This window comes from Oryctolagus cuniculus, chromosome 9, assembly GCF_964237555.1.
Source record: "Oryctolagus cuniculus chromosome 9, mOryCun1.1, whole genome shotgun sequence".
Taxonomy (NCBI): domain Eukaryota; kingdom Metazoa; phylum Chordata; class Mammalia; order Lagomorpha; family Leporidae; genus Oryctolagus; species Oryctolagus cuniculus.
This window is the reverse complement of record NC_091440.1, coordinates 3,635,627-3,663,369: the sequence shown is the minus strand read 5'-3', so window position 1 is coordinate 3,663,369 and position 27,743 is coordinate 3,635,627. Positions and strand designations below refer to the sequence as shown.

Sequence of the window (27,743 nt, the reverse complement as noted above, 5' to 3'; positions counted from 1 at the left end):
CTTGGTGCTTTTCTTTGGAAATTCACATCTCTTATGTGGAATCAAATAGCTGGCACTGGCCCAGTGATAATTATAGACATTGGTATTATAAAGGAATTCATTTTTCTGATGAATTACTGGGTATCCTCCGTAACAACATTAGGGCTTAAAATGTACTGTCAGCTGCTCGTGTTAAAGTGATGCCGTTGTCCTGTGTAGATTGGATGTCGGAGTCTTATTTTAAATGATACATTTGGGTCAGATATTTTGGATTCCTGCTGTGCTGATTAATTTAATAAGACTGAAATAGTACACCAACTATGACCTTATCTACGAAGATTATGAAAGGCAGGAGGACGTCTTCTGTGCTCCATGTTTTTATAAAATTCGCAGGCAACATCTGTGTTTTGCTTTTCTTTTGTTACCATCAGCTGGGTTGGATTCAGCCTTTGCCTGACACCCGTTTCCTTCTCCAGCCATCAGTCATGGGTGTAGAGAGCCCTCCATGGTAGACTCCTGTGAACACAGGGCAGCAGGCAGCCCCCGCCTGCCCTGGGGCAGCTCAGAGCAGTGTGCTGTGACCTGACAGTCCCTGAGCAGTGACCCCACGGCGAGCAGTAGGGGTGTCTGGATGCAAGCTGACCCCCGGGAGTGGGCTTCATTATGGGATGCCCATTTATGGCAAGGAAATGTCACGTCATTCATTTTAAACTTGCAAGAGGTGGGGGGCAGAGGAGAAAGTAAAACGTGGCCGGGTCGTTCAGTCCTGGATCTACGGACAAACACTTTGATAGCAGGAGCAGGAGTGCTTGCCAAGCCGACGGGCGTCAGTTGACTGTGTTAGGTGGTTAACCATGCTGAGTGCGGGTGGCTCAGCCTAGCAACTGCACAGACATTCTGAGAACAAAACGCCAATCACAGCCAAAAATGAGCAGACTGCCCTCGCACCTGAGAACCACCCAGAGTAGCTGGGTTGACGACATGTGCTCCAAATGGCCAGTCAGTAGCTCGGCAGGGAAAGCAACCCTGTTCTCCTTAAGAAGGGCTTTGTTGGGGCCGGTGCTGTGACTTAGCAGGTAAAGCCACCACCTGCAGTGCCAGCATCTCACGCGGGCACCAGTTCGAGTCCCAGCTGCTCCACTTCCGATCCAGCTCTCTGCTATGGCCTAGGAAAGCAGTAGAAGATGGCCCAAGTCCTTGGGCCCCTGCACCCACATGGGAGACCCAGAAGAAGCTCCTGGCTCCTGGCTTCAGATTAGTGCAGCTCCAGCCATTGTAGCCATTTGGGGAGTGAACCATTGGATGGAAGACCTCTCTCTCTCTGTCTCTCTCTCTCTCTCTCTCTGCCTCTCCTTTTCTCTCTGTGTAACTCTTTCAAATAAATAAATAAATCTTTAAAAAAATTCCTTTCCTTTATAAACCAGCAATTTAAAACTGACATAAGATGTGCAAGTGGACAGCACAAATGCCTTTTTTTCTCGGCTGTTTAAATGGCTTGCTGGTGTGTGGGCCCATCAACTTCGAATAGGCCTTTTGAGTGTTTCTGGCAAACAAGGACATCACAAAGCCTTGACAATCAGGACGGTCACCTACAGTCCAGATGCCCCCCGTCCTAGAGATGCTCACCCCGCCAGAGGATCAGGCCAATTTCCCCTGCGCCGTGGCCACCCGAATCCTCACCCTCCTCCACTGGGGGGCAGTGCTCCCACCTCGCCGCCGTCTCAGCTTCACACCTGACCTCGATTTTCTGAAACAAAAAGCAAGCGTGTCCGGCATTTCCTCGTGACCCATAGTCTCTCAGTTGCTGACTTCTTCCATCACAGACTTCGCTGCAAACTCAGAGGACTGGAACACCGCCAGTGAGTCGCGTCCGCAATCCTTGCAAGTCACCACTTCCCTGAATGAAGCTGACATTTTCATTTTCCTGTCGATTTGTGGCATTTCGGCTGCAATGCCTCCTCGTGTCCCAGTTTAAAGTCCCAGCTGCCTTAGGGCATTGAAGTTGCTGAGAGAGGTCGAGTGAGACGTGACTTCCAGGGTTTCCACTTTCTTTCCTGACGTCTATGAGCTGGATGTGTCTGAGTTGGGCCTAAAGCCAGCAGAGTCATTCAAAGCAGCAAGCGTTGAAAGATAAACTGTAAGGCCGGCGCCACAGCTCACTAGGCTAATCCTCCGCCTTGCGGCGCCGGCACACCGGGTTCTAGTCCCGGTCGGGGCGCCGGATTCTGTCCTGGTTGCCCCTCTTCCAGGCCAGCTCTCTGCTGTGGCCAGGGAGTGCAGTGGAGGATGGCCCAGGTGCTTGGGCCCTGCACCCCATGGGAGACCAGGAGAAGCACCTGGCTCCTGGCTTCGGATCAGCGCGGTGCACCTGCCGTGGCAGCCATTTGGGGAGTGAACCAGCAGACGGAAGACCTTTGTCTCTGTCTCTCTCTCTCTTACTGTCCACTCTGCCTGTCCAAAAATAAAAATAAAAGATGCACTGTAAGCCTCCAGTTTTGTCGCTGTGCACGCCTCAGATTTGCTGAGAGGGAGAAACCTGATACTCGCTGTGTGCTGGAAGCCAGAGTCACCAGTAGATGCGCGCGCTTCTGTGCAGAGTTGGGCGGACGTCGGCGGCATCCTGGGATTTGGGGGCCTGAGATTCTGTCTTCTCTGTCTCGCGTGGCAGGTCTCGCAGCTGTACCTGAGCGACACGGGGCGGCCGAGCCCCTCGCTGCCCCCGCACCTCTTCTCCTGCGCAGAGAGAGCCTTCCACCAGCTGTTCCAGGAGCAGCGGCCACAGAGCTTCGTCCTCAGGTGAGCCCCCGCCCGCCTCGCGCCCAGGCCGGCTCTGCCGGCCTCGCTCCCTCCACCGGCGCCGGTTCCCTTCCACGGCAGAGAGTCCGTTTGACTGACCCCTTAGGATGGGCCCGTGGCTTGGCTGCTGGAAGCAGCCCCAGGTGGGTCTGGATCAGTAGCCACAGCTTCGGGTTTGAGGATTCCAGGCGGACCCGCAGTGTTTCTGGTTTCAGAGCCGGGAAAGCGTCCCGGGGGGGAGCCTGGAAACCTGCTGCTGCCCAACATGGAATTTCACTTCTTCATGACAGGGTGCGTTCCCGCCCCGCGTCTAGGGTTTTCCCAAGCTCATGGCCCAACAGATTATTCCCCCACAGATATGTTGTATTTGAAGCATTAGGTTGACTTTAGATTGCAAACCTTAAAATGCCCAGAAGGATGATTTACCACAATTCTCCAAAGACCAAAGTGTACAACGAGGAATGGGAGGGGGCACCTGCATCCTTGCATGGCGGGTAAGGCCGCCACCTGAGACACCAGCATCCCATATGGGCGCCGGTTCAAGGCCCTGCTGCTCCACTTTCAACCCAGCTCCCTGCTCATGGCCTGGGAAGCAGTGGAAGACGGCCCGAGTACTTGGGCCCCTGCCACTCAAATGCCGCATCAAAGACCTGGATGAAGCTCCTGGCTTTGTCTTGGCCAGCCCAGGCTGTTGGAGCCATGCGGGAGTGAACCAGTAGATGGAAGATCTCTCTCTTTCTGCCCCCCCCCTTTCAAATAAATATTAACAAAAAAGAACTAGGAGTGAAATGTGAAGATATATTGATAGAAGGTTGAAGAAATACTTAAGTATTAACATAGGGAATGCATTAGGAAATTATGATTCATTTTAAGCCAAATCTCAGCTAAAGGAAAACTTCTATTCATACAAATGGCTTTTCCTTCCTATTTGTTGGAAACTGGGCACATAAATCAAGTAAAAGTGAAATAAAAAACAGAGTAAAGATAGAACCCGGATAGAAACTTGGATAGACTTGGGTATGTAAACGCGTGCTGATGTGGTTGCTTTCATGGTACTGATTCTATAGAATGCCCATGTCCACAGAGGCTGAGACTGATGGGTGTGAGCTTCAGGGTTCAGCGTGGGGAGCATCGGCTGTCCCCAGCACCCCAGAGATCAGAGGGCCTCTGTGGGGGTCTCCACCCATGCCTCTGTATGTCTGCTTTATTGATTGAGTTCTCTGGTCTTTGCTGAAAAGAGAAACACTTTCTAAAAACTGAGGGGGCTGCACAGTGGTGTTGACTAATGTTCACTGGGAGCTCACCTCGTGCAGAGCCTGGGCCAGGTGCGTCTTGTTCAGCCCTGCTCCCCGCCGTAGGTATTAGACTGGGGTGTTGCTGTTACAATGGTGATGAAAGTGATCTTTAACACCATCTATGTGACAGGCGACTGGCAGAGGGTTACCTCCATACTCAGGGTCTCAAGGAGTAGCAAATAGTGGGTGTGGTGTGTGAGCTCAAGGCTGGCATCTGAACCCCAATGAAGCTGGCTCACTGGCACAGCCAGACAGCATCCACAGCTGGCCTCCTGCAGCTCAGACGCGGGGACACGAGACATTCTGTGCCAGTCAGCCCTGACATGGCGGCACCACGTGTCTGGATATGTTTGCATTCTCATGGAATCCACCTGATTCTAAAGCAGACCGTCCAGCTGTCACTCCTGAGGTGTTAAAATCATCAGCACCTAGCCAGGCTCTGAGGGGGAAGAAGGAGCCCATGGGTGGACGTCCCCTGGGAGCCCGCCCATTCCCCAGCACACCGTGTGCAGCTGCTTCTTGCAGGAAAGGAAAGTCTTCTCTTCATTTAGCCCCATGATTTCTCCGTGTATCTGCTCCTGGATTGTTCTTTCCAGTAGGACTTATTCATGTTCTGTTCCTTTGGAGCATTTTTAAGGCTAAATAAATAATGCCACATATCAACCACTTCTTTTGAAAAAAATATTTACTCATTCAGATTTTAAGAAAGTGCTACCTCAGCCGGCGCCGCGGCTCACTAGGATAACCCTCCGCCTAGCGGCGCCGGCACACCGGGTTCTAGTCCCAGTCGGGGCGCCGGATTCTGTCCCGGTTGCCCCTCTTCCAGGCCAGCTATCTGCTGTGGCCAGGGAGTGCAGTGGAGGATGGCCCAAGTGCTTGGGCCCTGCACCCCATGGGAGACCAGGAGAAGCACCTGGCTCCTGGCTCCTGCCATCGGATCAGCGCGGTGCGCCAGCCGCAGCGCGCCGGCCGCGGCGGCCATTGGAGGGTGAACCAACGGCAAAGGAAGACCTTTCTCTCTGTCTCTCTCTCTCACTGTCCACTCTGCCTGTCAAAAAATAAAAAAAAAAATAAAAATAAAAATAAAAATAAAAAAGAAAGAAAGCGCTACCTCATGCTGGGATAGAATTAAGGAACACCCTTGAGACCCCAAGATGGAAAATTCTGGTCCTTCTTTCTCTTTCAGAATTGGGTGATTCTAGGTAGCCTTGCCAGCTCCTTGATGGTTTTGAGTGAGACACAGGCTGTCCCCATTGGTACTAACATAGAACCTGTTTATGGGTCATTTACTGAGTACTCACTGCAACCCACTAACTGCATTCACAGAGGGTGATTCAAGATTTGGTGATCAAAACTCAAATATTCCTGTAATGGATGCCCCATAACTTGGTACAAGACTAGAAAAATTTGAATTTTATTTCCAAATTTTAATTTCATTTTGTTAATAATTTTGAGCCCCAGTGATCAAAAACCTGCAGACCAGCACAAATGAGAGAAACTCTTGAACAACTTATAGTTACATATCACCATTATTTTCTGGCAAGCATTCTTTTACCTCTCACTGGTGCCAGTGTTTCAAGGCAAAAAGCTGTCAGAAGAAGGCTGCGGTCATTTTTTTCTTTTTTGGTTATCAGGTAAATAAAGAACATTTTTATGAGCTTTGCATCTGAATGCAGTAATGACTTTACTGTATATCAGACCACTTAGTGTAGTAACTGTCACAGCAGAATTCCGTGTTAATCCTGTGTCACACAGTGTCTGAAATGCAACAGTTGACATTGGTAGGAATGAGATCAGTTAATATATGGTGCCTGGGAAGTAGCAAAGGCGTTGTCCAGTACATAACAAGTGTAGTCTGTGTCCCCAGGTGAGGGACGAATGGGGAACACAGGAAGTCAGCGCTGAGAGCCGCCTGGGAAGGGGACGGAGAAAGAGCTGGTTTAGGATGGGCCAAGTGCCAGAGCCACCGCCTCCCTCTGAGGGTCCCGCCGGTGTCGTGTGTGCATTCAAGGAAGAGAGGAGTGCCCAGAAGGGGCATGGCCTTTTCCGAGAGAGGCCGGGCGTGGGGCTCTGTGGTGCACACGCCTCCCTGTCCACGCGCTGGCTTTCACCTGCAAAGCTGAGGGTGACCTTCTGCTTGGCCGGGTGCCTGTGTGCCTCGCCTCCCCTCGGTGAGGGGGTCCTTTACTGCAAGACAGCAGGTGGCAGAAACTGCCCCCCCTTCATCTGTGGTCCCAACATCTGATGTGTGCCCGAGGCGTGGGATCTACCTTCCCTTTCCAAAGTGTTTTGAATGAACGCATCAAACTGAAGAACAGACTTCAGCCATATTCTTTTTTTATTTTTAGATTTATTTATTTCTTTGCTTGAGAGGTAGAGTCAGTCAGAGAGAGGGAGAGACAGAGAGAAAGGCCTTCCAATCATTGGTTCAATCCCCAAATGGCCACAATGGCCAGAGCTGGGCCAATCCGAAGCCAGGAGCTTCTTTCGGGTCTCTCATAGAGGTGCAGGGGCCCCAGCACTTGGGCCATCTTCCGCTGCTTTCGCAGGCTAGAAGCAGAGAGCTGGATTGGAAGAGGAACAGTCAGGACATGAACCGGCTCCCATAGGGGATGCCGGCATCACAGGCAGAGACTCAGCCTACCACGCCACAGCACCGGCCCCTACCATATTCTCATGAAAACCTGCAGTCATGTTATCCCCCATCACGGGTGTGTCTGGGAATTGGCTTTGCCTACCTGATTGTTAAACTACTTTGCCCACACCAGTCAACATGTGTCTCTTCTCTGTCTCTCTTAGCGGAGAAAGAGGGTCTGGAAAGTCGGAAGCCAGCAAACAAATCGTGAGACACCTCGCCTGCCGCTCCAGCGCCAGCCGGGCTCTGTTTGAATCCAGGTTTAAACATGTAAGTTTCTTGTCTGCCCAGAAGATGGGAGAATGAATTATGTCAGTGCAAGGGAAATGTCATTTACAAATAGAGGGGTCAAACTTCGAGGAAATAGAGGAAGAGAACGAGCCCGGGGGTGAGTGTCTATTTACCCAAGTGCACGTTTATTTCCTTTTATGCATTAAAAATATCTTGAACGTGCTCTGTCTTTGTGTTTGCTCTAAGTCGTTGGATCTAAAACACGCGATAGTGTTAGATTGTGGTTCACCTAGAAGGCGGTCTTTCTGAAGATTGGCACCCTTGTTGTCTGTGGCCTGAAAAGCAGTTAAATGATTGACAACAAATGTCAGTTTATCCAAAAGAACTGACAAGAGTAAACCTGAGTGATGTGGCTAGGTGATAAACCTTCTTCTCCCACCGTGACTTTAAATCATATTGGAAATCATGGGTGTGCTGCATTCGTACCATCTGCAGGCACCGTGTCCTGCTCCTTCAGCCACTGAACACGCGACCGGGAATCGAGAGCACACAGAGGCCTGTCGCAGGCAAGCTAAAGCCCAGGGAATTTTATACAGTGAAACTCGGAAGCTGTCAGCATGGCCCCTGCAGGTGCCTCTCTGTGCCCTGCTGCTCTTGTCTTCACACACTGCTGGCAGGTGTTGCTGGTGGGGCTTTCCCAGACCTGGGTCTGAAGAGGAGGCTCCTGCTATCTGGCTGACTGACAGGTGTGAGAAGGGACCGTAGAGAACACACAGAACGACCCTCTGTAACCAGCCACAGAAATGAGCAGCACTCAGCTGTCTGTCTCTCGGGGCCTCCACCTGTAGATCAGGTGCCCCCACATTTCTGCACTTGCTTTCACAGCTTGACCATTTTCTGATGTGTGTCCACACGGCGATCAGGGCTCACAGGGCAGCCCTGCTCCCCAGGGCCAGTCAGGACCCATGCACTTCCTCCCCAGTGCAGAGGAAGGGAGAGGGACGCCTGAGCCATGGGGAGGCCTCACTCAGTCCACAGATTCAGGCTGGAACATAGCCACACGCTGTGTAGACAGAACTCATCTCCAACCAGGCAGCCCACTATTACTGCAGGAAGTGGAGAGAGAACTTCTCGCAGTCTATCTCCCTGTAACTCGCTCGCTCAGAACCCTAGGCTGATCCTCGAAGCCCAGAGGGTGAGCGACACCCAGCATTCTTCCCGACTGTGCTGTGTTGCTGTCCTGCCTCCTGGCACCGTTTGCTGGCCCTGTGGCCATGCTGAAACCACCTTGGAGGGGCATCCCTCCCAGACAGGCCATGCTGTCTTGCTCATGCATTTGCTGCTTCAGCGAGGGTCTGTGACGTGTTCCCCAATGTCTGTCCCTGGAATCCAGGGATGCCATCTTTCCCTAGGAGACCCTAGATGGTGAATAAATCCAGGGAAGCATACAATGCCTTTAGATACTTCAGCAAATCTAGGGAACATTGAGATTATCAGCCAAATCTAATAGGAATCAATGTGGGGTGTGCAGTCAGGACTCGATACGTTTGTGTGTGAATGTATGTGTGCGTGTGTGACTTATGGAACCAGCATAGCATCTTCTCATACCTGTCTGGCCCTCTGCCTTTATTACATAATTTCTCCCCTCTTTTAATAACTATCTGTTTATCTAAGAGTCGAGAAGATACACTATTCAAGCCATTTAACCTCTCAGTTCCAGAGACCATTGAATGTATGTATCAGTACTCATGTTCAGTTCCTCACACACAGCAAATGAATGCAGATTTTCCTAAATACACATCCACACGCTCTGTAGAGCAGTCCAGACAGGGATGCACACTTGTGCTCCCTCATCACCTCGGCACGGCCCAGGCTGCTGCACCACGTGCGCCGTCCGTCAGCACTTACTCAGAGTGCATTCTCACAGGTGCAGTGTGCAGCCCAAGTGCCTGATGACGATCCCCAGCCTCTAGCTGTGTACCTATTTGCAGGAAGGCCCTGGCATTTTATCTCAGGAAATCTCTGTCTCAGAATGTCAGCGTACACTGGGACGAAGCAGCTGCCCTTCTTCCAGCTCACTCCCATCATCCGTGTCATCTGAAAACTCCAAGTTTCGAAATCTAGCGATGCATCAAGCCGTGAATATTGTGCTATCGGCGTTTGTTTCTGGGTCACCTGCTCTGGCCCTGCTGGGCAGCGATTTCTACCGGGTGGTGCTTCCCGGGGAATATGCTGGAAATGTGTAGCCTCTGAATCCTCATTTAGAGATGGAAGGAGCTCATGTCTAACCCTGGAGTGGTGTTGGCCATATCTTCTACCTTTGGTTCTCTTTATCAGCCCTTAAAATCTAAGCATGCTCTAACATTCCTAAGATAATGGCTGATTCCGGAGACTGTCCCTTTAAGACTCACTTGCAATAAATGGTTTGACACCTGTCTCTATGGCTTCATATGAGACTATTGCTGACTTTAATTTACTTCCATCTTTAAGGCCATCCTATATTGAGCACTTGCATAATTCCGCTCAAAATATTTTAACATGTTGAGATAATGTGTGAAGAACAGAGTAACCTCTCCTGCTTCACATAGAATACACTGACAACTACTCTCTAACGTTCAGAGCGTGCATAAAACAAGGTCACAGATCCTGTTGACATAACTGTGGTGACAAGGAACAATGGTTCTCCCTCTAAATTGCAGACTAAAATATTCATTCATTAAAAAGATTGTGAGAATACAAGCTATGTGCATAATCTCTAGTAGGCACTCTAGATTATGTAAATTGGCTTTGTATTTTACTTTAGGTGAATGTATTCTAGTTTGCATTCCTTTGAATAAGATAGGTAGAAATTTTCCAAATCAATTAGTCTAGGAACCAAAACTATAATGTCTTTGTGAAGTTCCAGTACAACTACTTGTATATGAGTTGTATTCATTCTTGTGACAAATGAAATGCGTCATAAACTTGTGATTTCTAATCTCAGATGAAACATTGCCCACTTTTGTGCTCTAAGCGCCATGTCAATTATGCTTTGTTTCTTTCCCTTTAAATTATCATCTCCATGGCTACAATTCGGTTTGCAAGATGTTCATGAAAACTACCCAGCCACAGGCTTGCAAAGCATCCAAGCATATGTACAGGAATTAAGTGCAACCTCGGATAGATCTGTGGATTGTCTGTAAATTTTTAAACCATTACAGAGGCTCGGTGAAACAAAGGACATTGGAGAGATGGGTCAGGATTTTCTGCGTGAAAGAAGAAAAACTTTGGTTACAGAAATGAAGAGAAAGGAGCATCCTTGATCTGTCTGAAGTCCAGGAGGAGATATGGGGAAAGGGACACTCGCTAGGTAACCCTAGCAGTGGAGCCGAGTGAGCCAGGCTGGAGGGACAGGCTAGTCAGCTTCAATGGGGGACGTGACTGCATCGTCACCAGGTGTAATCAGGCTGCAGAGCACTGGCCGTGGGGTCAGGTGCACCCTGGAGGCACTGGCAGCACCTTCCAGAGGGAGAGGCTAGGAGGAGAGCAGGCGGTGTCGCCTGGATCCTGGGACAGAACGGAGGACAGTTTGGATCAGCAGTTGGTAAAGAGAGTGGTGGAGGAGTGAAGCGAAGGGCGTGCAGGGGTGGGGTCCAGGTGTCTGGGAGAGAGTCCTGCAGAGGCGCCGTGGTGGCGTGGTGGGGCGCCAAGGAGCAACAGGAACGGGCTGGGAAGGAAGTGGGTGTCAGTGAGTCTCTCACAGTGATGGGGAGGGGAGAGCAAAAGAAAGGATCAGCGGCTGCCTGGAAGGTGAGGGAGAGGAATGATTTTTGGTAATGAGATGCAGATGACCCACTTGTGTTATTCAGGGATCTACAGCTGAAATACTTCCCACTGTCACTCTTCCCCTGCAGCTGTCCCATCTTAAAAGGCTGCATGGGTCGACACTGTGGCTTTGCCATGCGCTTCGGTGGATGCACGGAAGGAGTCAGCACCAGACACACCGCCGCTGTGCCCTTGCACCATTCCAGGGTGTCGCTCCCCCTCTTCGTGGAGGAACGACACAGGACCCTGCGCTGTTCTTTCGTCTGCTCGGCCCTCCCCGGGTTTGCTGCTGGTTCTTCCCGGGTTGGCTACCGTCCCTTCCACCTCCGTGGAAGGGCGGTTCCCCCTGGCCACTTTCCCCACTTCCGCGGGGGAGCGGCACACCGCCGGCCGGCTCTCTCAGGGGCTGCACAGGTGTTCCTCTTAGATGTTCCCCTTAGATGTTCCTGGTGCATGTTGTCTCTCTCCTCCTTTATAGTCCTCTTCCACCAATCCCAACTCTGCTACCCACACGCCGAGTACGCTGCTCTCCTCCAATCAGGAGCAGGATCAGCTCCTGGAGGTCATCACTCAAGTTGGCAAGAGGCAGCTGCGTAGAAGCTGTTTTCTCCTCTCCCAGCGCCATATTGTGGGAGAGCAGATGCATAGAATAAGTCTTAATTCCAGTAACTCAGTCCAGTCCAGGTTGCTCCCCACACAGGGCAGCTAGGGGCAGGCAGAGGGGCTGTCTGGGGTCTGAGGCCTGTGTTTGTTTCTCGGGTGTCAGGCGCAGGGGTTTTCCATGGCACTGGATTTATTGGAACAGAAAAGTCATGTCCTGGAAAGACTGCCTGGGGTTTCTTGCCAATTCTGGACCAAATAAATGTCAACTTTAACAAACACTGAGTTCCATGCGAAGCACTTGAATCAGCATTTATTGGGCAATCAGTCGATGGCTCCACTTGGTGAGGGTGTGGTTTGATATGGAGAAGGCCACCCACTTTCACTTTTAGAAAATGCAGCAGGGGCCAGCACTGTGGCCTAGTGGGTAAAGCCACCGCCTGCAGCACCGGCATCCCATACGGGCGCTGGTTTATGTCCTGGCTGCTCCACTTCCCATCAGATTCCTGCTAATGGGCTGGGAAGATCAGAAGATGGCCCAAGTGCTTGGGTCCCTGCTAACGTGTAGAAGACCCAGATGAAGCTACCAGGCCCTGATTGCACCCATCTGGGGAGTGAACCAGTGGATGGAAGACGTCTCTATTTCTCCCTCCCTCTCTCTGTAACTCTCAAAATAAACAATTATTCAGAGAGAGAGAGAGAGAGAGAGAGAGAGAGAGAAAATTAACTACTACAGTAAAAGTGGATGACTTTTAGTGGAAAAACTATTGAAATTATATAAAGAATACAACAGTGTGAGTAGAGAAATGTCATGCCAATAAAATTTGAATCAGAAAATATTAACGTTGTATATATTTAATTTCCTTCACTTCTATGCTAATTGAAATTTTTCACTGTGCAACAGTCTTGTTATTTGTTTCAAAATCTGGCTGAGCTATGGAATAGAATTTGTTTTCTCCATACATGTAATATATTTACTTGGTGCCACCTGTTGGTCAAGTGGCAAATTAAAGATGAAACCATTGGCTGTTACAAAGTCTGACTGGCATTTTAACCTTGAATTATGAAGCAGTGGGCAATGAGAGAATGCTGTGTGAGTATTTAGATGGTTTTAGCTGTGTGTTAGCGTCATGCCCTTTATGCCTTTGTTGTTATTGGAGCAGTGAGGGCTGTGTGGTGTGGTGACTAAGTGTGGGATTCTGCAGCCAGAGTGCCTGGAGTCCAATCCCAGCTCCGTTATTTAGAAGCTCTGAGCTGAGCCTTAGGAAAGTTACCCTCGGTACGTATTTCCCTCACTTACTGTGAGGGTGAGAAGACAGTGTGCTTTCACCTGCACACACATTCTCGCTGTAGAACCTGGCCCGCAGGAGGCATGATGTACCTGTTGCCTGTCACTCTTGACCATGTTGAGTGTTCACAGCATGTAGACATGCTTGCCAGACAGCCTCGGAAGCACTTCATTCCTGTGCTGGAAGAGGGGAAAATGAGTTGGGGAGAAGCTCAGGAACTTGCTCAGTGTCTCATAAATGTCACTCGCTGAGCTGGGCTGTGCGGGGTGTTGGTTCTCGCCGCAAGCACACGCATCCCACCATGAGCCGTGCTTCCTACTGATGACCATTGATGGTCCCGAGGTGTTTCACCTGGAATGACAAACAGCACTTTATTGTCAGACACAAGACCAAAAAGGTTCATCCTAAGCATTGTAAGGACTTTTTAAGCCATTTTTTAAAGTAAAATTATAGATTTTAGAGATATGTTCTGATCCCACTATTAATTCCAGTATATACTTGATATATTTATGATACATATGATCTAATTAAATATAATGTATTTAATATTATTGAAACAGGAACAAAAATAAGAGTTTAGTGAGAACTAAAGTCAATGGAGAACTAAGTCAGCTCCTGAATTCAGCCTGGCCCAGCCCTGGCTGTTGTGGGCATTTGGGGAGTGAACCAGCAGATGGGCGCTCCCTCCCTCCCTCCCTACCTCTCTCCCTCCCTCCCTCCCTCCTTCCTTCTCTCCTTCCCTACTTCCTTCCATATGTCTGTTTCTTACTTTCTCTCACAAATAAAAGGATAAAATTTTCTAAAATAAGGTTGTTATTTAAAGACCTAACACATGAGAATTTCATAAAGATATTTATCTCCAAAGCTTCAGACTTCAAAAACAGTTAAAAATTTCAGCACTTTCGATTGTTGGTTATCATCAAAGTGTTATTTTATGATCTTTCCACAATGTAAAATACTCCTGAAACACTTATTTAATGTAGCAGATGTCATTAAGGAAATTAAGATAGTAAGATCAAAGCATCTTTTAAAATGTGAGATTAAAGTTTTACAAAAATCTGGCACCAGAAATTACAGAGAAGGGGAAATCTACCCAGTGTTATCAACAAGGTGCTGTGCTCCCTCTTGTGGCTGCTGCAGAAACTGTACCCAGTGTTAACTAGAAAGAAAAACACCAGGGCCCATTCTGTGGCATAGCCAGTTAAAGCCCTGGCCTCCAGCGCCGGCATCCCATATGGGCGCTGGTTCTAGTCCTGGCTGCTCCACTTCTGATCCAGCTCTCTGCTGTGGCCTGGGAAAGCAGTAGAAGATGCCAAGTTCTTGGGCCCCTGCACCTGCGTGGGAGACCCGGAAGAAGCTCCTGGCTCCTGGCTATGGATCAGCTCAGCTCTGGGCGTTGTGGCCATTTGGGAAGTGAATTAGCAGATGGGAGACCTCTCTCTTTCTTTGGCTCTACCTCTCTCTGTAACTCTATATTTCAAATAAATAAAATGAATTTTTTAAATGGATGGAAGGAAGGAAGACACCTCTGACTCTCTGGACTGTCATAGCTCTTGGTCACCATCAGCAGCACAGCTCGAGCTGGAAGGTGGAGAGGGCAGCCAGTCAGACGCCAGGGTGCCGCAGAGGGAGGCTGAGCAGGGGTGCAGGCTGGAAGACGGTGGGTGGAAAAGAAAGGAAATTCAAAAGGACGAGTGCTGCCCCTCCTCTCCTCAAGCGGATTTATTACTCGCAGAGGAATTCTGGCTGTTGCTTCCACTAATTCTGTTCTTCCTCTCCAAACTGGCAAATGCTCTTCCTGTTCTATTCAAACTGAAAGTCTCAAATAACATTTGTTATGTCTGTGTGTATGCAAGTGAGTGCGCTCCTGTGTGCTCCCGTGTGTGCAGGCATGTACATGTGCATGTTCACATGTGTGCAAGCGTGTGCAAGTGCACTGGGAAAATGGTTGCACTTCCTTGCGGTGAGGCATGGTATACTGAAGCCATGTGCAGAGACAGATGCTGCTACAAGTTTGCATTTTGGGAAACAGTAACCTTGTAGTTCAATACAGAACCTTTCAGGTACAGAATACTCCCCACATCTTTGCTGACTATTCCTCCCCAGTTGGTTTGTTTCAAAAACAGATAGATCTCTGACACCCTCTCCTCCATCACAGGTCCTGTGCATCTTGGAAGCCTTCGGACACGCAAAGACGACACTGAATGACCTGTCCAGCTGCTTCATCAAGTACCTGGAGCTGCAGTTCTGTGAGAGGAAGAAGCACGTCACGGGAGGTAAGTGTCCCGTTAGCAGACATGCCGTAGAGGAGGGCAGGGCAGTGCTGGGACCCACCAGACAGGGCCTCCTCGCTCCTGAGCAGGTAAGGGCGGAGGAAAGCCCCGGGGAGACCAGGAGGGAAAGAGGAAGACCATCCTCACCAGCTGTGCTTGGAGACCCCTGGGCTCTTCTGCGCTGTGCTCACTGCGGGAGGACGAGGACCCACACCCAGACCTGCAGGGGGTGCCATGCCTGCAGCGTCAATTTAATGCCGTCCAGCGTAAGGTGAACCTGTTGAGGATGACAGTTATGTGTAAACAGTGCAATGTGGAACCGCATCCAAACCCAAAGAGCTGGATGGGATCATCCTTGTTGAACACAGAAAGGAACCCAAGTGCATAAATACATCATAACGTTAGTCTACAGAGTCCTGCACATAACACACTGAAATGTTTCTACACAGGACTGAATATGTTCTAAATGATCGAATTAAAACAAAGCCAAGCATTGTGATGATCCCAAACTAACACCAAAGGGAATCTGTTTCTTATTTAGATTAAATATTTACTGTGTATTTTGTGAAAATCCTTATTTAAAATTCAACCAATTGAGAATTCCCCATGGATGCTACATCTTTCTAATCAAAACAGATTATCCACATAAGTTAATAGCATAAGCACAATTATAGGGGACATGTGTAGCCTAAAAAATCTACAGCAGTTGCCAGCACACAGGTATTGATTTGCTCTTTATAAATGATTTTCTAAAGAACTGTCGCTCCCCCTCTTCGTGGAGGAACGACACAGGACCCTGCGCTGTTCTTTCGTCTGCTCGGCCCTCCCCGGGTTTGCTGCTGGTTCTTCCCGGGTTGGCTACTATCCCTTCCACCTCCGTGGAAGGGCAGTTCCCCCTGGCCGCATTCCCCACTTCCGCAGGGGAGCGGCACACCACTGGCCGGTTCTCTCGGGGGCTGCACGGGTTCCCTCAGATGTTCCCCATAGATGTTCCCGGTGCATGCCGTCTCTCTCCTCCCTTATATCCTTCTCCGCCAATCCCAACTCGGCTGCCCACACGCCGAGTACGCTGCTCTCCTCCAATCAGGAGCAAGTCCTACAGTTTATCAGTTGAACTGGAGGCAGCTGTGCGGAAGCTGTTTACTTCTCTCCCAACGCCACATTGTGGGAGAGCAGATGCATAGAATAAGTCTTAATTCGAGTAACTTAGTCTAGTCCGGATTGCTCCCCACAGATCCCCCTTTCTTTTTATTTTTTGGCGTTGATACGCGCCTGTCTTCGGTGTCCCGCGGCACACTGCTCTACTTGCTAGAGTTGCCACAGGCTCTTACAAGTCCTATCAATCAGGAAAACCGAATCCGGGTCCTCTCTTCGCCATGTGAGGAGGTTTTTAGGCGCTGATGCGTGCCTGTGTTCGGTGCCCTGCAGCGCATGCTCTGCTCTGCTAGAACTGCCTGCAGGTGTTTACAAAACCTATCAGGCAAACCGAATCCAAGCCTTCTCATTGCCTTTTTGTGGGGAGGCCTTACTGATGTTAATTCGTGCCTGTCTTCGGTGACCTGCGGCTCATACTCTGGTCGAGCTTTGCTGGCGCTTACCGCCTTAAATCAGGCAGACCGAATCCAAACCTCCTAATTGGCATGTTGAGGGGAGGCCTTATTTTTCTCTATTTCTCTATCTCCGGGCATTTCTATTTCTCCCATTTTACTTCTGTCTGCCAACATTCCTATTTCTCTTTTACTTCTAAACTTCTGTTTCTCTTATCCCCGCAGCTTTCCGGCACCTCGCCCCGCCGGCGGGTTCCCGGCTCTGCGCCGCTTCAGCCCGCGCGCCTCTCTCATCTGCGCAGCTTCCCGGCTTTGCGCGGCTTCCCGGCTTCGCGCGCTCCGCGGTCTCCACGCTTAACCCTTTCGCGTCTGAACCACGGCCTACGCCAGCGTTCCCTATCTATTCACGCCCCGTGCTCTCTCTGCACGCGGCGGCTTTCGCGAGTAACACAGCGTAGCTTGCGTCTCCGCCACTAGGATTCAATCTAAGTTCCCCGGGCTAGCCTGGCGAATTCAACCCAGCGTACGTCTCCGCCCCACGATTTGGCTTCCCGTCCTTTGCTCCCCGGGCTAATCAGACGGATCCCAATCTGGCTTACGTCTCAGCTTCTGGTTTCAACTTTTCGCCCCCTATTCCCGGGCTAACTTGAGAATCCCAAAGTGGCTTTCGTTTCCGCCTCGGCCTGCCCCCCGCGGCTTCAATTTCCCTAACATTTTTCTCTACCCGGTATGTTTCCCCAAGCTTTCTTCCAACAATACTCCTCCCTCATTTCTCCTGGCCTCTCCCCACAGTCTGCATCCGAGTCTGTTTGTTCTAGCTTTCACTTTCGCTTTCGACCTTAGAAATTTCTCCCAGCTTCCCCCCGTAGTCCGTATCCGAGTCTATGCCTAGGCTTTCAATAGCTTCTTCCGGCTCCTTTTTCGTCCGGCTTTTCCCTAGGCTGTTTCGAGTCTATGCCTAGGCTTTCAATAGCTTCTTCCGGCACCCTTTTCGTCCGGCTTTTCCCTAGGCTGTTTGCTAGTCTCTCTCTCCGGTATTTTCCCAATTCTTCCCGTTTCTTCCCATTTCTTGCCTCCTAGGTTTCATATCCGTCCTAAGTTTCCTATCCGAGCTAGGTTTCCTATCCGAGTCAGGTTTCCTATCCGAGTCACGGCACCACTATGTCGCTCCCCCTCTTCGTGGAGGAACGACACAGGACCCTGCGCTGTTCTTTCGTCTGCTCGGCCCTCCCCGGGTTTGCTGCTGGTTCTTCCCGGGTTGGCTACTATCCCTTCCACCTCCGTGGAAGGGCAGTTCCCCCTGGCCGCATTCCCCACTTCCGCAGGGGAGCGGCACACCACTGGCCGGTTCTCTCGGGGGCTGCACGGGTTCCCTCAGATGTTCCCCATAGATGTTCCCGGTGCATGCCGTCTCTCTCCTCCCTTATATCCTTCTCCGCCAATCCCAACTCGGCTGCCCACACGCCGAGTACGCTGCTCTCCTCCAATCAGGAGCAAGTCCTACAGTTTATCAGTTGAACTGGAGGCAGCTGTGCGGAAGCTGTTTACTTCTCTCCCAACGCCACATTGTGGGAGAGCAGATGCATAGAATAAGTCTTAATTCGAGTAACTTAGTCTAGTCCGGATTGCTCCCCACAAGAACTCCGTTTCATGTGGCTTTTTCAAGTTACCCTGTCTTCCCTTCAGGAAATGAATGTTAGCGTTGATTGTAATCTGGGCACAAGCTGTGTGTTGCAGCAAGTGTTTGCCAAAATCAAATTTCTACTAAATGAAACCCAGCAATGCTCATAAGAGGAGAAAGGAAAGCTCATTTTAGATATTGAAGCTAGAAGCTGACGTTCTCATTTTTTTTCCTTTTCTATTTTAAATGTATAACTAAGAGTTCTGAAGATCCACTCTTTCATAAATGAAATGTCCAGGTCTGGTGTCTTGGGCCCTCAGGGGAGGACTCTCCCTGTGGAAGCCGTGGTCCAGCCTTGTCCATCCAGGGCAGTTTTCCTTGTGGGCCTGATAGCTAAAAGAGGATTCAGAAAGCTTGTGTACAATGGAAGCACAAGATTAGAATTAAGAAATGCAAACTGTAGTTCTCAACATGAGCCCCATCAAGGTCAGGATGCCCTTGTAGGTGATGGTTCCAGCCATGTGTTCCATTCCTAAAGAGCTGCAGATTGGAGGGTGTTAACCATGTAACACAATCTTTTTCACAGACTGGCTGGGTAACGATGAGTGTCCTGTTGTTGCCAGTGGCAGAATTGCAGTCCTGTGAGATGAAAGTAGGGATAGAGGAGCAAAGTTTATTATTTTTTTAAATATTTATTTATTTGAAAGTCAGAGTTAGAGAAGGAGGCAGAGAGAGAGGTCTTCCATCTGTTGATTTGCTCCCCAATTGGCCACAATGGCCAGAGCTGGGCCAATCTGAAGCCAGGAGCCAGGAGCTTCCTCCAGGTCTCCCACATGAATGCAGGGTTACAAGGATTTGGACCATCCTCTGCTGCTTTCCCAGGCCACAGCAGAGAGCTGGATCAGAAGTGGGGCAGCTGGGTTTTTAACCAGTGCCCATATGGGATGCTGGCACTGCACCAGCCCTGCAAAGTTGATTAAAGTAAAGGAGGAATGGGCCAGTCAAGAGAACACAGCAACCTCTTCCCAGTTTGGGGATTTTCCCCTAACGTGTGAGGGGTGTTGACTGGTGATGTGGCAGTGATTCTCACAATTGGCACTTTTGATTGACATCTGACAGTTTCATGCCTTGAGTTCTCTGTGTTTGCAGTTTCCCGGTGTGCGTCCAGAATGTCTAGGGAGGGACAGAGCTCAAAACTGCCGAACTAATTATGTCCTAATGACTGTTGAGTGAAGCAGGGGCACCCCAGTGTCAAACTGGGTCTCGTTGCCCACGTGCCATAAACTAATCCTGGTTTGGCTGAGTTCCTGTTTTATCAGAACACTCTCACCACAAGTGAACTGCAAAGTGAGAATCTTGGGTGGGCCCTGGGATACAGCAGGGTCCTTGGTTTCACCCTCGGAGGAGGGTCTTGTGACCCCTCCCTAGTCACTTGTGTAAGTATCTGCCTGACAGCTTAAAGGATTTTTTTTAAAGATTCATTTATGGGCTCAGCGCTATGGCGTAGCAGGTAAAGCTGCCACCTGCAGTGCCGGCATCCCATATGGGCACCAGTTCAAGTCCTGGCCACTCCACTTCCGATCCAGCTCTCTGCTATTGCCTGGGAAAGCAGAAGAAGGTGGCCTAAGACCTTGGGACCCTGCCCCCGTGTTGGAGACTGGAAGAAGCTCCTGGCTCCTGGCTTCAGATCGGTACTTCTGCAACCATTGCAGCCTTCTGTTGAATGAACCAGCGGGTGGAAGAACTAACTAACTGACTCTCTCTCTCTCTCTCTCTCTCGCTCTCTCGGCCTCTGCCTCTCTGTGACTCTGCCTTTCAAAAAAAAAAATCTTTTTAGATTTATTTATTTACTTGAAAGGCAGAGTGAGTGTGAGAGAGAGAAAGGGGGGAGAGTGAAGGAGAGTTTCCACTCACTGGTTCACTTCCCAGATGGCTGCAATGACTGGAAATGGGCCAGACTGAAGCCTGCAGCCTGGAACTCCAATCCTTCCTTACATGAGAGGGAAGCAGGGGCCCGGGCCCCCAGGCCGTCCTCCACTGCTTTCCCAAGAGCATTAGCAGGGAGCTGGGTTGGAAGTGGAGCAGCCAGGACTCAAACTGGCGCTCATATGGGTTGTCAGCATCACTGGCAACTGCCTAACCCACTGCACCACAGTGCTACCCCTTACTTGAAGAGTTGTTTTTAAGATTAGGAAACAAAAAGAGAGCTCGTAAGGGGCCAAATTAGGACTGTAAAGTGGATGCCTGGAGATTTTCTGGTGAAAACTCCCACACTGCCCTTGTCTCATGTGAGCAGTCAGTGGGAACTGTCATGGTGGGGAAGGGCTCTCTGCGATGCTTTCCTGGGCATCTTTCTGCCAAAGCCTTGGCTGACTTCCTCAAGACACTCTTGTAAGAAGCAGGTTTACTGGGTTTTTTGTTTTGTTTTGTTTTGTTTTGGCTTCCCAGAAAGTCAACAAGGCTTCCCAGAAAACTGTTGTCATTACCGTTGCAAGGTGGCTTCTCCTTTGCAGCACGTCCACCTCTTTGTAGCCGTGGCTTTGCTTGTACCTTTTCGTCTGGATTGTACTGGTAAAGCTGTGTTGGTCTCCTGGTACAGTTCCTTGAAGAAAATGTTGATGCTGCTTGTCTGCAGCTGATCTGGGTGCAGAAATTGACACCCATCAAGCAGAAAGTTTGCTCCATTTGAATTTTTCAGCCAGGATTGTGTAAGACATGCGAGATGAGACACTTACGGTCCTGGCTGTTTTATCTGCTGTTAATTGTTGGTCCTCTTCAGTTAGGGCACAAAGGGATGACTGTTTCCTCACTAGTGGATGTGGATGGTCTTGTACTGTGGGCTGCACCTCCATCATCTCATCCGCTCTTAATAGGACTGTCCATCTGTCAATGCTGATTCCTTGGGTGCGTTGCCCCCACCAGCTTTTCATAAACCTTAAGTGGTGCCACCATTATTCACCCAAGCTTCCTGTCGCTTGCGCCTGCTTCAGTTTAACAGAGCCCATGCTGCTGTGATGGGGCTGTTTCCAAACTGATGTCTGATCTTTCTTAGTGCCTCAAGTTAAGTCCTGCTTAGGCTTGTTATACCAAGTCGGTATGAACTTATTTTCTTGCAAAGAAAATTTAATGTACACATAGTTTTTTTTATAATTTGATTTTCCATGAGCTTTTTGAAGACTGTGCTTAAGTGCGTAGCAAGTTCCCCAGGAGTAGGAGGCTGTGGGTTCAGCTCCTCGCCTGTGAAATGCACAGTCCAAGGACAAGCACTGCCGGCCTAATGGACGTGCTCCTTAGGAATGCTGAATGCCAGGCCCCTCCAGGCCCCAGCTGAGTGAGACGCTGGGTTTCACCAGGATCCCCAGGTGGCTTCCAAACTCTGTTTGTGAACTCTACCTTAGCTCAACCTCAAGTAAAATGGACCCTTGTGTGTACGTGCAGTTGGCACCAAGAACACGCAGGTTATCTGGGTGTGACCAGTGAGACGTTTTGCTTTCTCAGCCCCTGGTCCTCCTCCTGCAGGGATCAGCGTCACTGGCTGCTGGAGGTGTGAGCATGCTTAGTTCTCTTTGTCCTCCGTGGAGTCTAGCATGTCCTCTCCCGCAGGGATGTTAATTTAGAAAAATAACTAGCAGAGCTGGATGATCCGCAGTGCACACTTGTCTGTTAACACGCAGCCTCACGCACCTGCAGCACCGTCAGATCCACAGGCACCTGGCCAAGCACGCTGGGCCTCCGTGAGCCTCAAGCCACTCGGGCTCCTAAAATGCCCCGTGGATCCTCAAGGAACTGCGAGCACCGATTCCATGTAAAGTCGGCGTTGTGCGTGACTTAGTGTATTCTCTCTCTCTCTCTCTCTTTTTTTTTTACAGGCAGGGTGGACAGTGAGAGAGAGAGAGAGAGAGAGAGAGACAGAGAGGAAGGTCTTCCTTTGCTGTTGGTTCACCCTCCAATGGCCGCCGCGGCCGGTGCGCTGCAGCCAGTACAGCACACTGATCCGAAGGCAGGAGCCAGGTGCTTCTCCTGGTCTCCCATGGGGTGCAGGGCCCAAGCACTTGGGCCATCCTCCACTGCACTCCTGGGCCACAGCAGAGAGCTGGCCTGGAAGAGGGGCAATCAGGACAGAATCTGGCGCCCCGACCGGGACTAGAACCCGGTGTGCTGGTGCCGCTAGGTGGAGGATTAGCCTAGAGAGCCGCAGTCCGGCAGTGTATTCTCTTAAAGGCAGCGCAGGCACTGATGCAGCCATCCTCTGCCTTCCCTCGCTCTCCACGCTGCATTTCTCTTCTTCCTGTCCTAATGAACACCCTAACTCAGTCCCCATTGCCTGCATTTGTTGGATGGCCTCCTGCTGTGGCCAGAGGGTTTGGGGATTGCTTTTGTGTGTGTTGGGAATGAGAAAGACAAGTGCCAGTGCTACTGATAGGAGAACCCTTAGAAGTCAGCCCAGAACAGAGGGTGAGAGGACCCAGTGCCCGGCAGGGCTCAGCCCGGGAGCTCAGACCTTTGTTTCCAAGGAATGTGTTCAGAGGATGTGGATCAGGAGAGTGTTAGTACTGATGCAACGGAACCTGTTGACGATGTAGAGGAAGACTTGGAAATACGGCAAGTTCATCATGCAGAGTCTCGAGGGTAAGGACTTATCTCACCTGCTACAAAGACCTGGTGGGTGCTTCCCTTGATCAGGTGAGCTTGCCATCATGCAGCCTCTGGTTCCCTGTGTGTGTTTCCACGTGGAGGCCCTGAGTGTGCAAGCAGGAGGCAGGAGAAGACCTCAGAGTGCTGGGAGGAGCTGGACCCAGTGATCTCCAAGTACAGGCAGGAAGTGCTCTGTCCACTGCCGCCGAGCCACCTCACAGGCAGCCCAGTGACGTGGGGACAGCAACTTGTCCCCGCTCCCTGTGGGCACAGAGTCAACCACTGTGCATCTGCATCAGTGTGCAGGGCCCGCACAACCTCAATGGCGTAGATTTCCAGAGAGTTACGGCCCCAGAGCTCCAGAGGCAAGAAGCCTGGAATTCGGCTGTGTGCCGAGCCATGCGCCCTTGACTCCTCTGATGTCTGCAAAGAGGATCCTCCTCCCTGCTCCTGCCCCGGGGGGGCTTCCGCCTGTACTAAGCTCCTCGACTTGGGGACGCCTCACCTGCCCCTGCCTCTACTGACACCCAGCCTTCTCTCTGCACCTGTCCTCTTCAAGAGTGGGTGACGATGGCGTAGGACCCGCCCTACTCCAGGACGACTTTGTCTCACTTGACTGTACCTGCAGGGAACCGATTTTCAAGTAGGCTCGTGCTCACAGGTACTGAGACCGAAGGTGTGAACAAACCTTTTTCTGAGACACAGCTCAACCTACGAGAGAGATTAAGGGGAGACCAAAGGATGGATATCATCACTATGCAAAAGATAGACATTGAAATTGTAAAGGAGCTACAAGCAAATGGATGCTTTTGAATAATTTCATCTCTATCAAAGATTCCTTTTTTGAAAGAAAAAATAAAAGATAATTTATACAGCTTTACATATACCCATGTGTTTCACCAATGCAAAAACTTCTTAACTGTAAATGTTAGCTGAAATAGTTAATCAGATAAAACTAGTTCAAATAAATGTAGGTTATGTTTGATTTTACACTTTGTGATAGATGAGACTTCCATAAATTATCGACATTCATACAAGAGTCGTTATATTTGTTGAGCAGAGTGCGTTATTGTACTAATTCTAAGGTTGAAGATTGATGGATGCTGTGTGCTTCCTGTACTATTACTTTTAATTATCCTTCCATAATTAAATGCAATTCTCCCATCAGGGATGCAGCCACAGCTTACAACAGGAAAATACAGGCTCAGCTCCAAGAAGTGAGCATTGCTTCTAATTTGGGGGGAAATTGAAGGAATAAAGAACCTTCCAGTCTGGCTTCCTAGCCAGTGTTCCTCCCCATCTGGGTATTTGTGTCACTGTAAGCTCACCTTGGGGTCCCCGGTGTGTGGGGCCAGCCTCCCTGAGCACTGGCTGATTGACAAAACCTGTGCTGTCACCCCACAGAAAGTTCAAGAAAAGAACTGAAATGCTGAGCTTTGGGGAAAATGGGGCTAGATAAAGTGACTTTCCATGAACTTTATGACTCCACTCACATTAGGAAGACTTTGCCAGTGACTACGTGGCTTTAGCCACACACGACCTTCTGCCTGGGACTGGCGTGCACAGAGGAGTCTGGTTCAGCCTGCAAGTCCTCAGGGAATCAGTGGCAGAGAGGTGACTCTGTGTTGTGGTCACTGTCTTCCCTTGTCATTCCCTGCCTGCTGTAGGCAAATGGTTGTACACTCGGAACTCCCTAGAGAACATACGCAGGAAAAGTAGACTAATGTACCATCTCCCTTCATTGCAAGCTAAACATTTCCATTATAAATCGCCACACGTATGTGATCAGGACAGTCTCAGCTTGCCCTTTGTCATTCTGACTTGCTCAGGAGTCACCTGCTTTTCCGGACCATCACAAAGCCACCCTCCTGTGGGACAGCTGCTGGGGTGGCCGAGACCCTGGCTAGGATCCCAGCCTGGCCACTGAGTTCTGAGGCCAGTGAAGGTCACATAGAAAAACTAAGTGACCACACTCCACGCTCGCCCGTGTTCCTTTCAGCTGTTTCATTTGCTCGGTAATAAGCAGCTTTAGAAGTCACCTCTTTCTCCATCTGATTGTTAGACTTGGTTGAACATGGCCACCTCTGAGTAGGACAAAGAGCACACCAAGGAGGTGAGTGACAGGGGCCTGAGTGCACCGTGGCCGACGGCCCTGATTGGCTGAGAGAGCATCAGAGGAGAATACAGCGTCGGCCATGAAAGTGAAGTCGTGTGGACATTGTGTGTGGACATTGACCACGTCAGATGGAGGAGGACCCCCTGCGTTGCCACCAGTTGAGACAGATTTCCCACCCCTAGTGCTAATGGTCATGAAAAAGGAAGTAAACAGAAACGCACAGGAGACAGAGGACTCTGGGCGGTATTGGTTGATGATGGTGTGGCTTTGCATGCTGGCTCACTGGAGGCGTGGCGGGCGGGTCTCCCTGGGGAGAGGTCGTCACTGCTGCGCGTGTAACCACTCGGGTAAGGCAGGGAGGGAGTACGTGTTGGCGTTCCTGGAAGTCATTGGAAGAGCACAGGCAAGAATATTTCATTCTTCAATGAGGGAGAAATTTATTCCACTTTCTTTCATTATGAGCAAAAAGTATTATAGTTCTATGAAATAGTTTATTGCATATGATCTTACACACAGTCCACCAACACAGATCTTTATCATACCAAAACCTGCTTCATGTATAGATAATTGTAGAGCTTTACAAATGTATTTCCAGTGAGAAATACTTCTGACCTAAAGAGCTTTTCAAATACCTGAGTCTTGGGTATGCATTGGGTGCAGCGGGGACACACACGTCCTGTATGGAGTGTCTGAATTCAGGTGCCAACACTGCTTCTGCTCACACGCCCTGCTGGCGCACGCTCCGCAAGGCATCAGGCGACGGCTCAAGCACTTGGGTCCCTGCCTCCCGCGTAGAGTTCCCATCTCCAGATGTCAGCCTGGCCCAGTCACTGCCGTGGCAGGCATTAGAGGAGTGAGCAAGTCAATGGAAGCTCACCCACTCTCTCTCGCCCTCTCTCAGTCTGTCTCTCTCTCTGTCCCGCTTGCTCTCTCATTCTCAATCTAGCTCTGTGTGTGTGTGTGTGTGTGTGTGTTTCTCTGCCTTTCAAGTAAATCAAATAAAAATTTTACAAAGATAATAAATAAAATTATAAAAATTGAAACCATGCAAGCCCTAAGTAAAAGAAAATCAGTTGGCAAGAAGTTTGCTTTCATGTAGGGACGCACGTTTCATCCCGAAACCCCTGTTTTCTCTCATTATTACAGTTTTGCTTCAGACAGGACGACAAGCTCTGGAAGACCGAAGGGGCCGACAGCCTGAGTTTCTGGCTGCTCGTGCTTGCTCCCACCTCCCAGCTCCTTCAGGGTTTCCCTTTAGAACCCTACTCATCAGCATCCTCTCATGCACAGCACTTGGCACTGCTGGGAAGGAGATAGCCAGGGCCGTTAATAATTACCCCGACTTTGAATCTAGGTGGCAGGCTTGGGCGTCACCGCATGCTGTGCGGTTCTGGTCACTCTGAGCTCTGCTTCCAGCCCGAGGGAGTGTGTGGGCTGGGACGAGGGAGTGTGGTCCCTTGTCTCCAAGAACAGCAGCAGCAGAATCTCACGGGCCTCTAGCTCCCATGCTCTCTCACCTGGAGACTTGGAAAAAAAATGGAAGAGATGAATTGTGTTAAAAAATTATCCTCTTTAGTAGTAAATTAATTCAGAATGAATGTAATTCATATTAACCAGAACAGGCTTTCAGCAAAAAAATTGTTTAAGAAGAAAAAGGAGGCCGGCGCCGCGGCTCGCTAGGCTAATCCTCCGCCTGCGGCACCGGCACCCCAGGTTCTAGACCCGGTTGGGGCGCCAGATTCTGTCCCGGTTGCTCCTCTTCCAGGCCAGCTCTCTGCTGTGGCCAGGGAGTGCAGTGGAGGATGGCCCAGGTGCTTGGGCCCTGCACCCCATGGGAGACCAGGAGAAGCACCTGGCTCCTGGCTTTGGATCAGTGCAGCGCGCTGGCTGCAACACGCCGGCCATAGCGGCCACTTGGGGGGTGAACCAACAGAAAAAGAAGACCTTTCTCTTTGTCTCTCTCTCACTGTCCACTCTGCCTGTCAAAAAAAAAAGAAAAGAAAAGAAAAAGGAGAGACTGGCATGTGGGGTAGCAGGTAAAGCCTCCACCTGGGACACTGGGATTCCATATTGGTGCCTGTTTGTGTCCTGGCTGCTCCACTTCTGATCCAGCTCCCTGTTAATATCCTGGAAAAGCAGCGAAAGATGGCCCAAGCACCTGGGCTACTGCTCCCCTAAGGGAGACCTGGGTGAAGCTCCTGGTTTCTGGCTTCTTGCTTCTGGCTTTGGCCTGGTTCAACTCTGGCCATCGTGGCCGTTTGGGGAGTGAAGCAGCAGATGGAAGACCTCTCTCTTTATCTCTCCCTCTTTCTATAGCTCTGACTTTCAAATAAATACATATTTTTGAAATGAAAAAAGAAAAATGAAAGAAAATTCAGAAATGAAGACTTTAGTTTGAAATGATGACCTGTGTAAACATTCATGGGATGTGTGCACACATTCTCACATGCACACACGTGCACACACTCAGAAAAGTGCATACATTCTCACATGTATATGTACACTACACACCTGCATGGACACACACAATGCTGTGTACTCACATATGTGCAATTACATGCATTGCACACATTCTCACACATACACATGGATACACATGTGTATGCTCTCCCATACACATACTCTCATATGTGCACATGAACAGGCACTCTAACATGTGTGCACACACACTGAAGTTGAAATCAGCACTGTCTCCATTGTAATCTTTTTTTTTATTTTTTTAATTTTTTTGACAGGCAGAGTGGACAGTGAGAGAGAAAGACAGAGAGAAAGGTCTTCCTTTGCCGTTGGTTCACCCTCCAATGGCCGCCGCGGCCGGCGCGCTGCGGCCGGCGCACCGCGCTGATCCGATGGCAGGAGCCAGGAGCCAGGTGCTTTTCCTGGTCTCCCATGGGGTGCAGGGCCCAAGCACCTGGGCCATCC

At 50.0% G+C, this 27,743-nt stretch overlaps 1 protein-coding gene across 7 annotated transcripts in view; it reads left to right on the top strand.

Moving 5' to 3' along the window:
• Positions 1-27,743, top strand: part of MYO16 (myosin XVI) — a 697,134-nt gene that overhangs the window by 382,399 nt on the left and 286,992 nt on the right. For all 7 annotated transcript variants that reach the window (XM_070048580.1, XM_051849982.2, XM_051849978.2 and 4 more), the window contains 3 exons: positions 2,648-2,775; positions 6,870-6,975; positions 14,788-14,905. In XM_070048580.1, the coding sequence (XP_069904681.1) occupies positions 2,648-2,775; positions 6,870-6,975; positions 14,788-14,905 (352 nt within the window). The remainder of the gene's footprint in view (positions 1-2,647; positions 2,776-6,869; positions 6,976-14,787; positions 14,906-27,743) is intronic.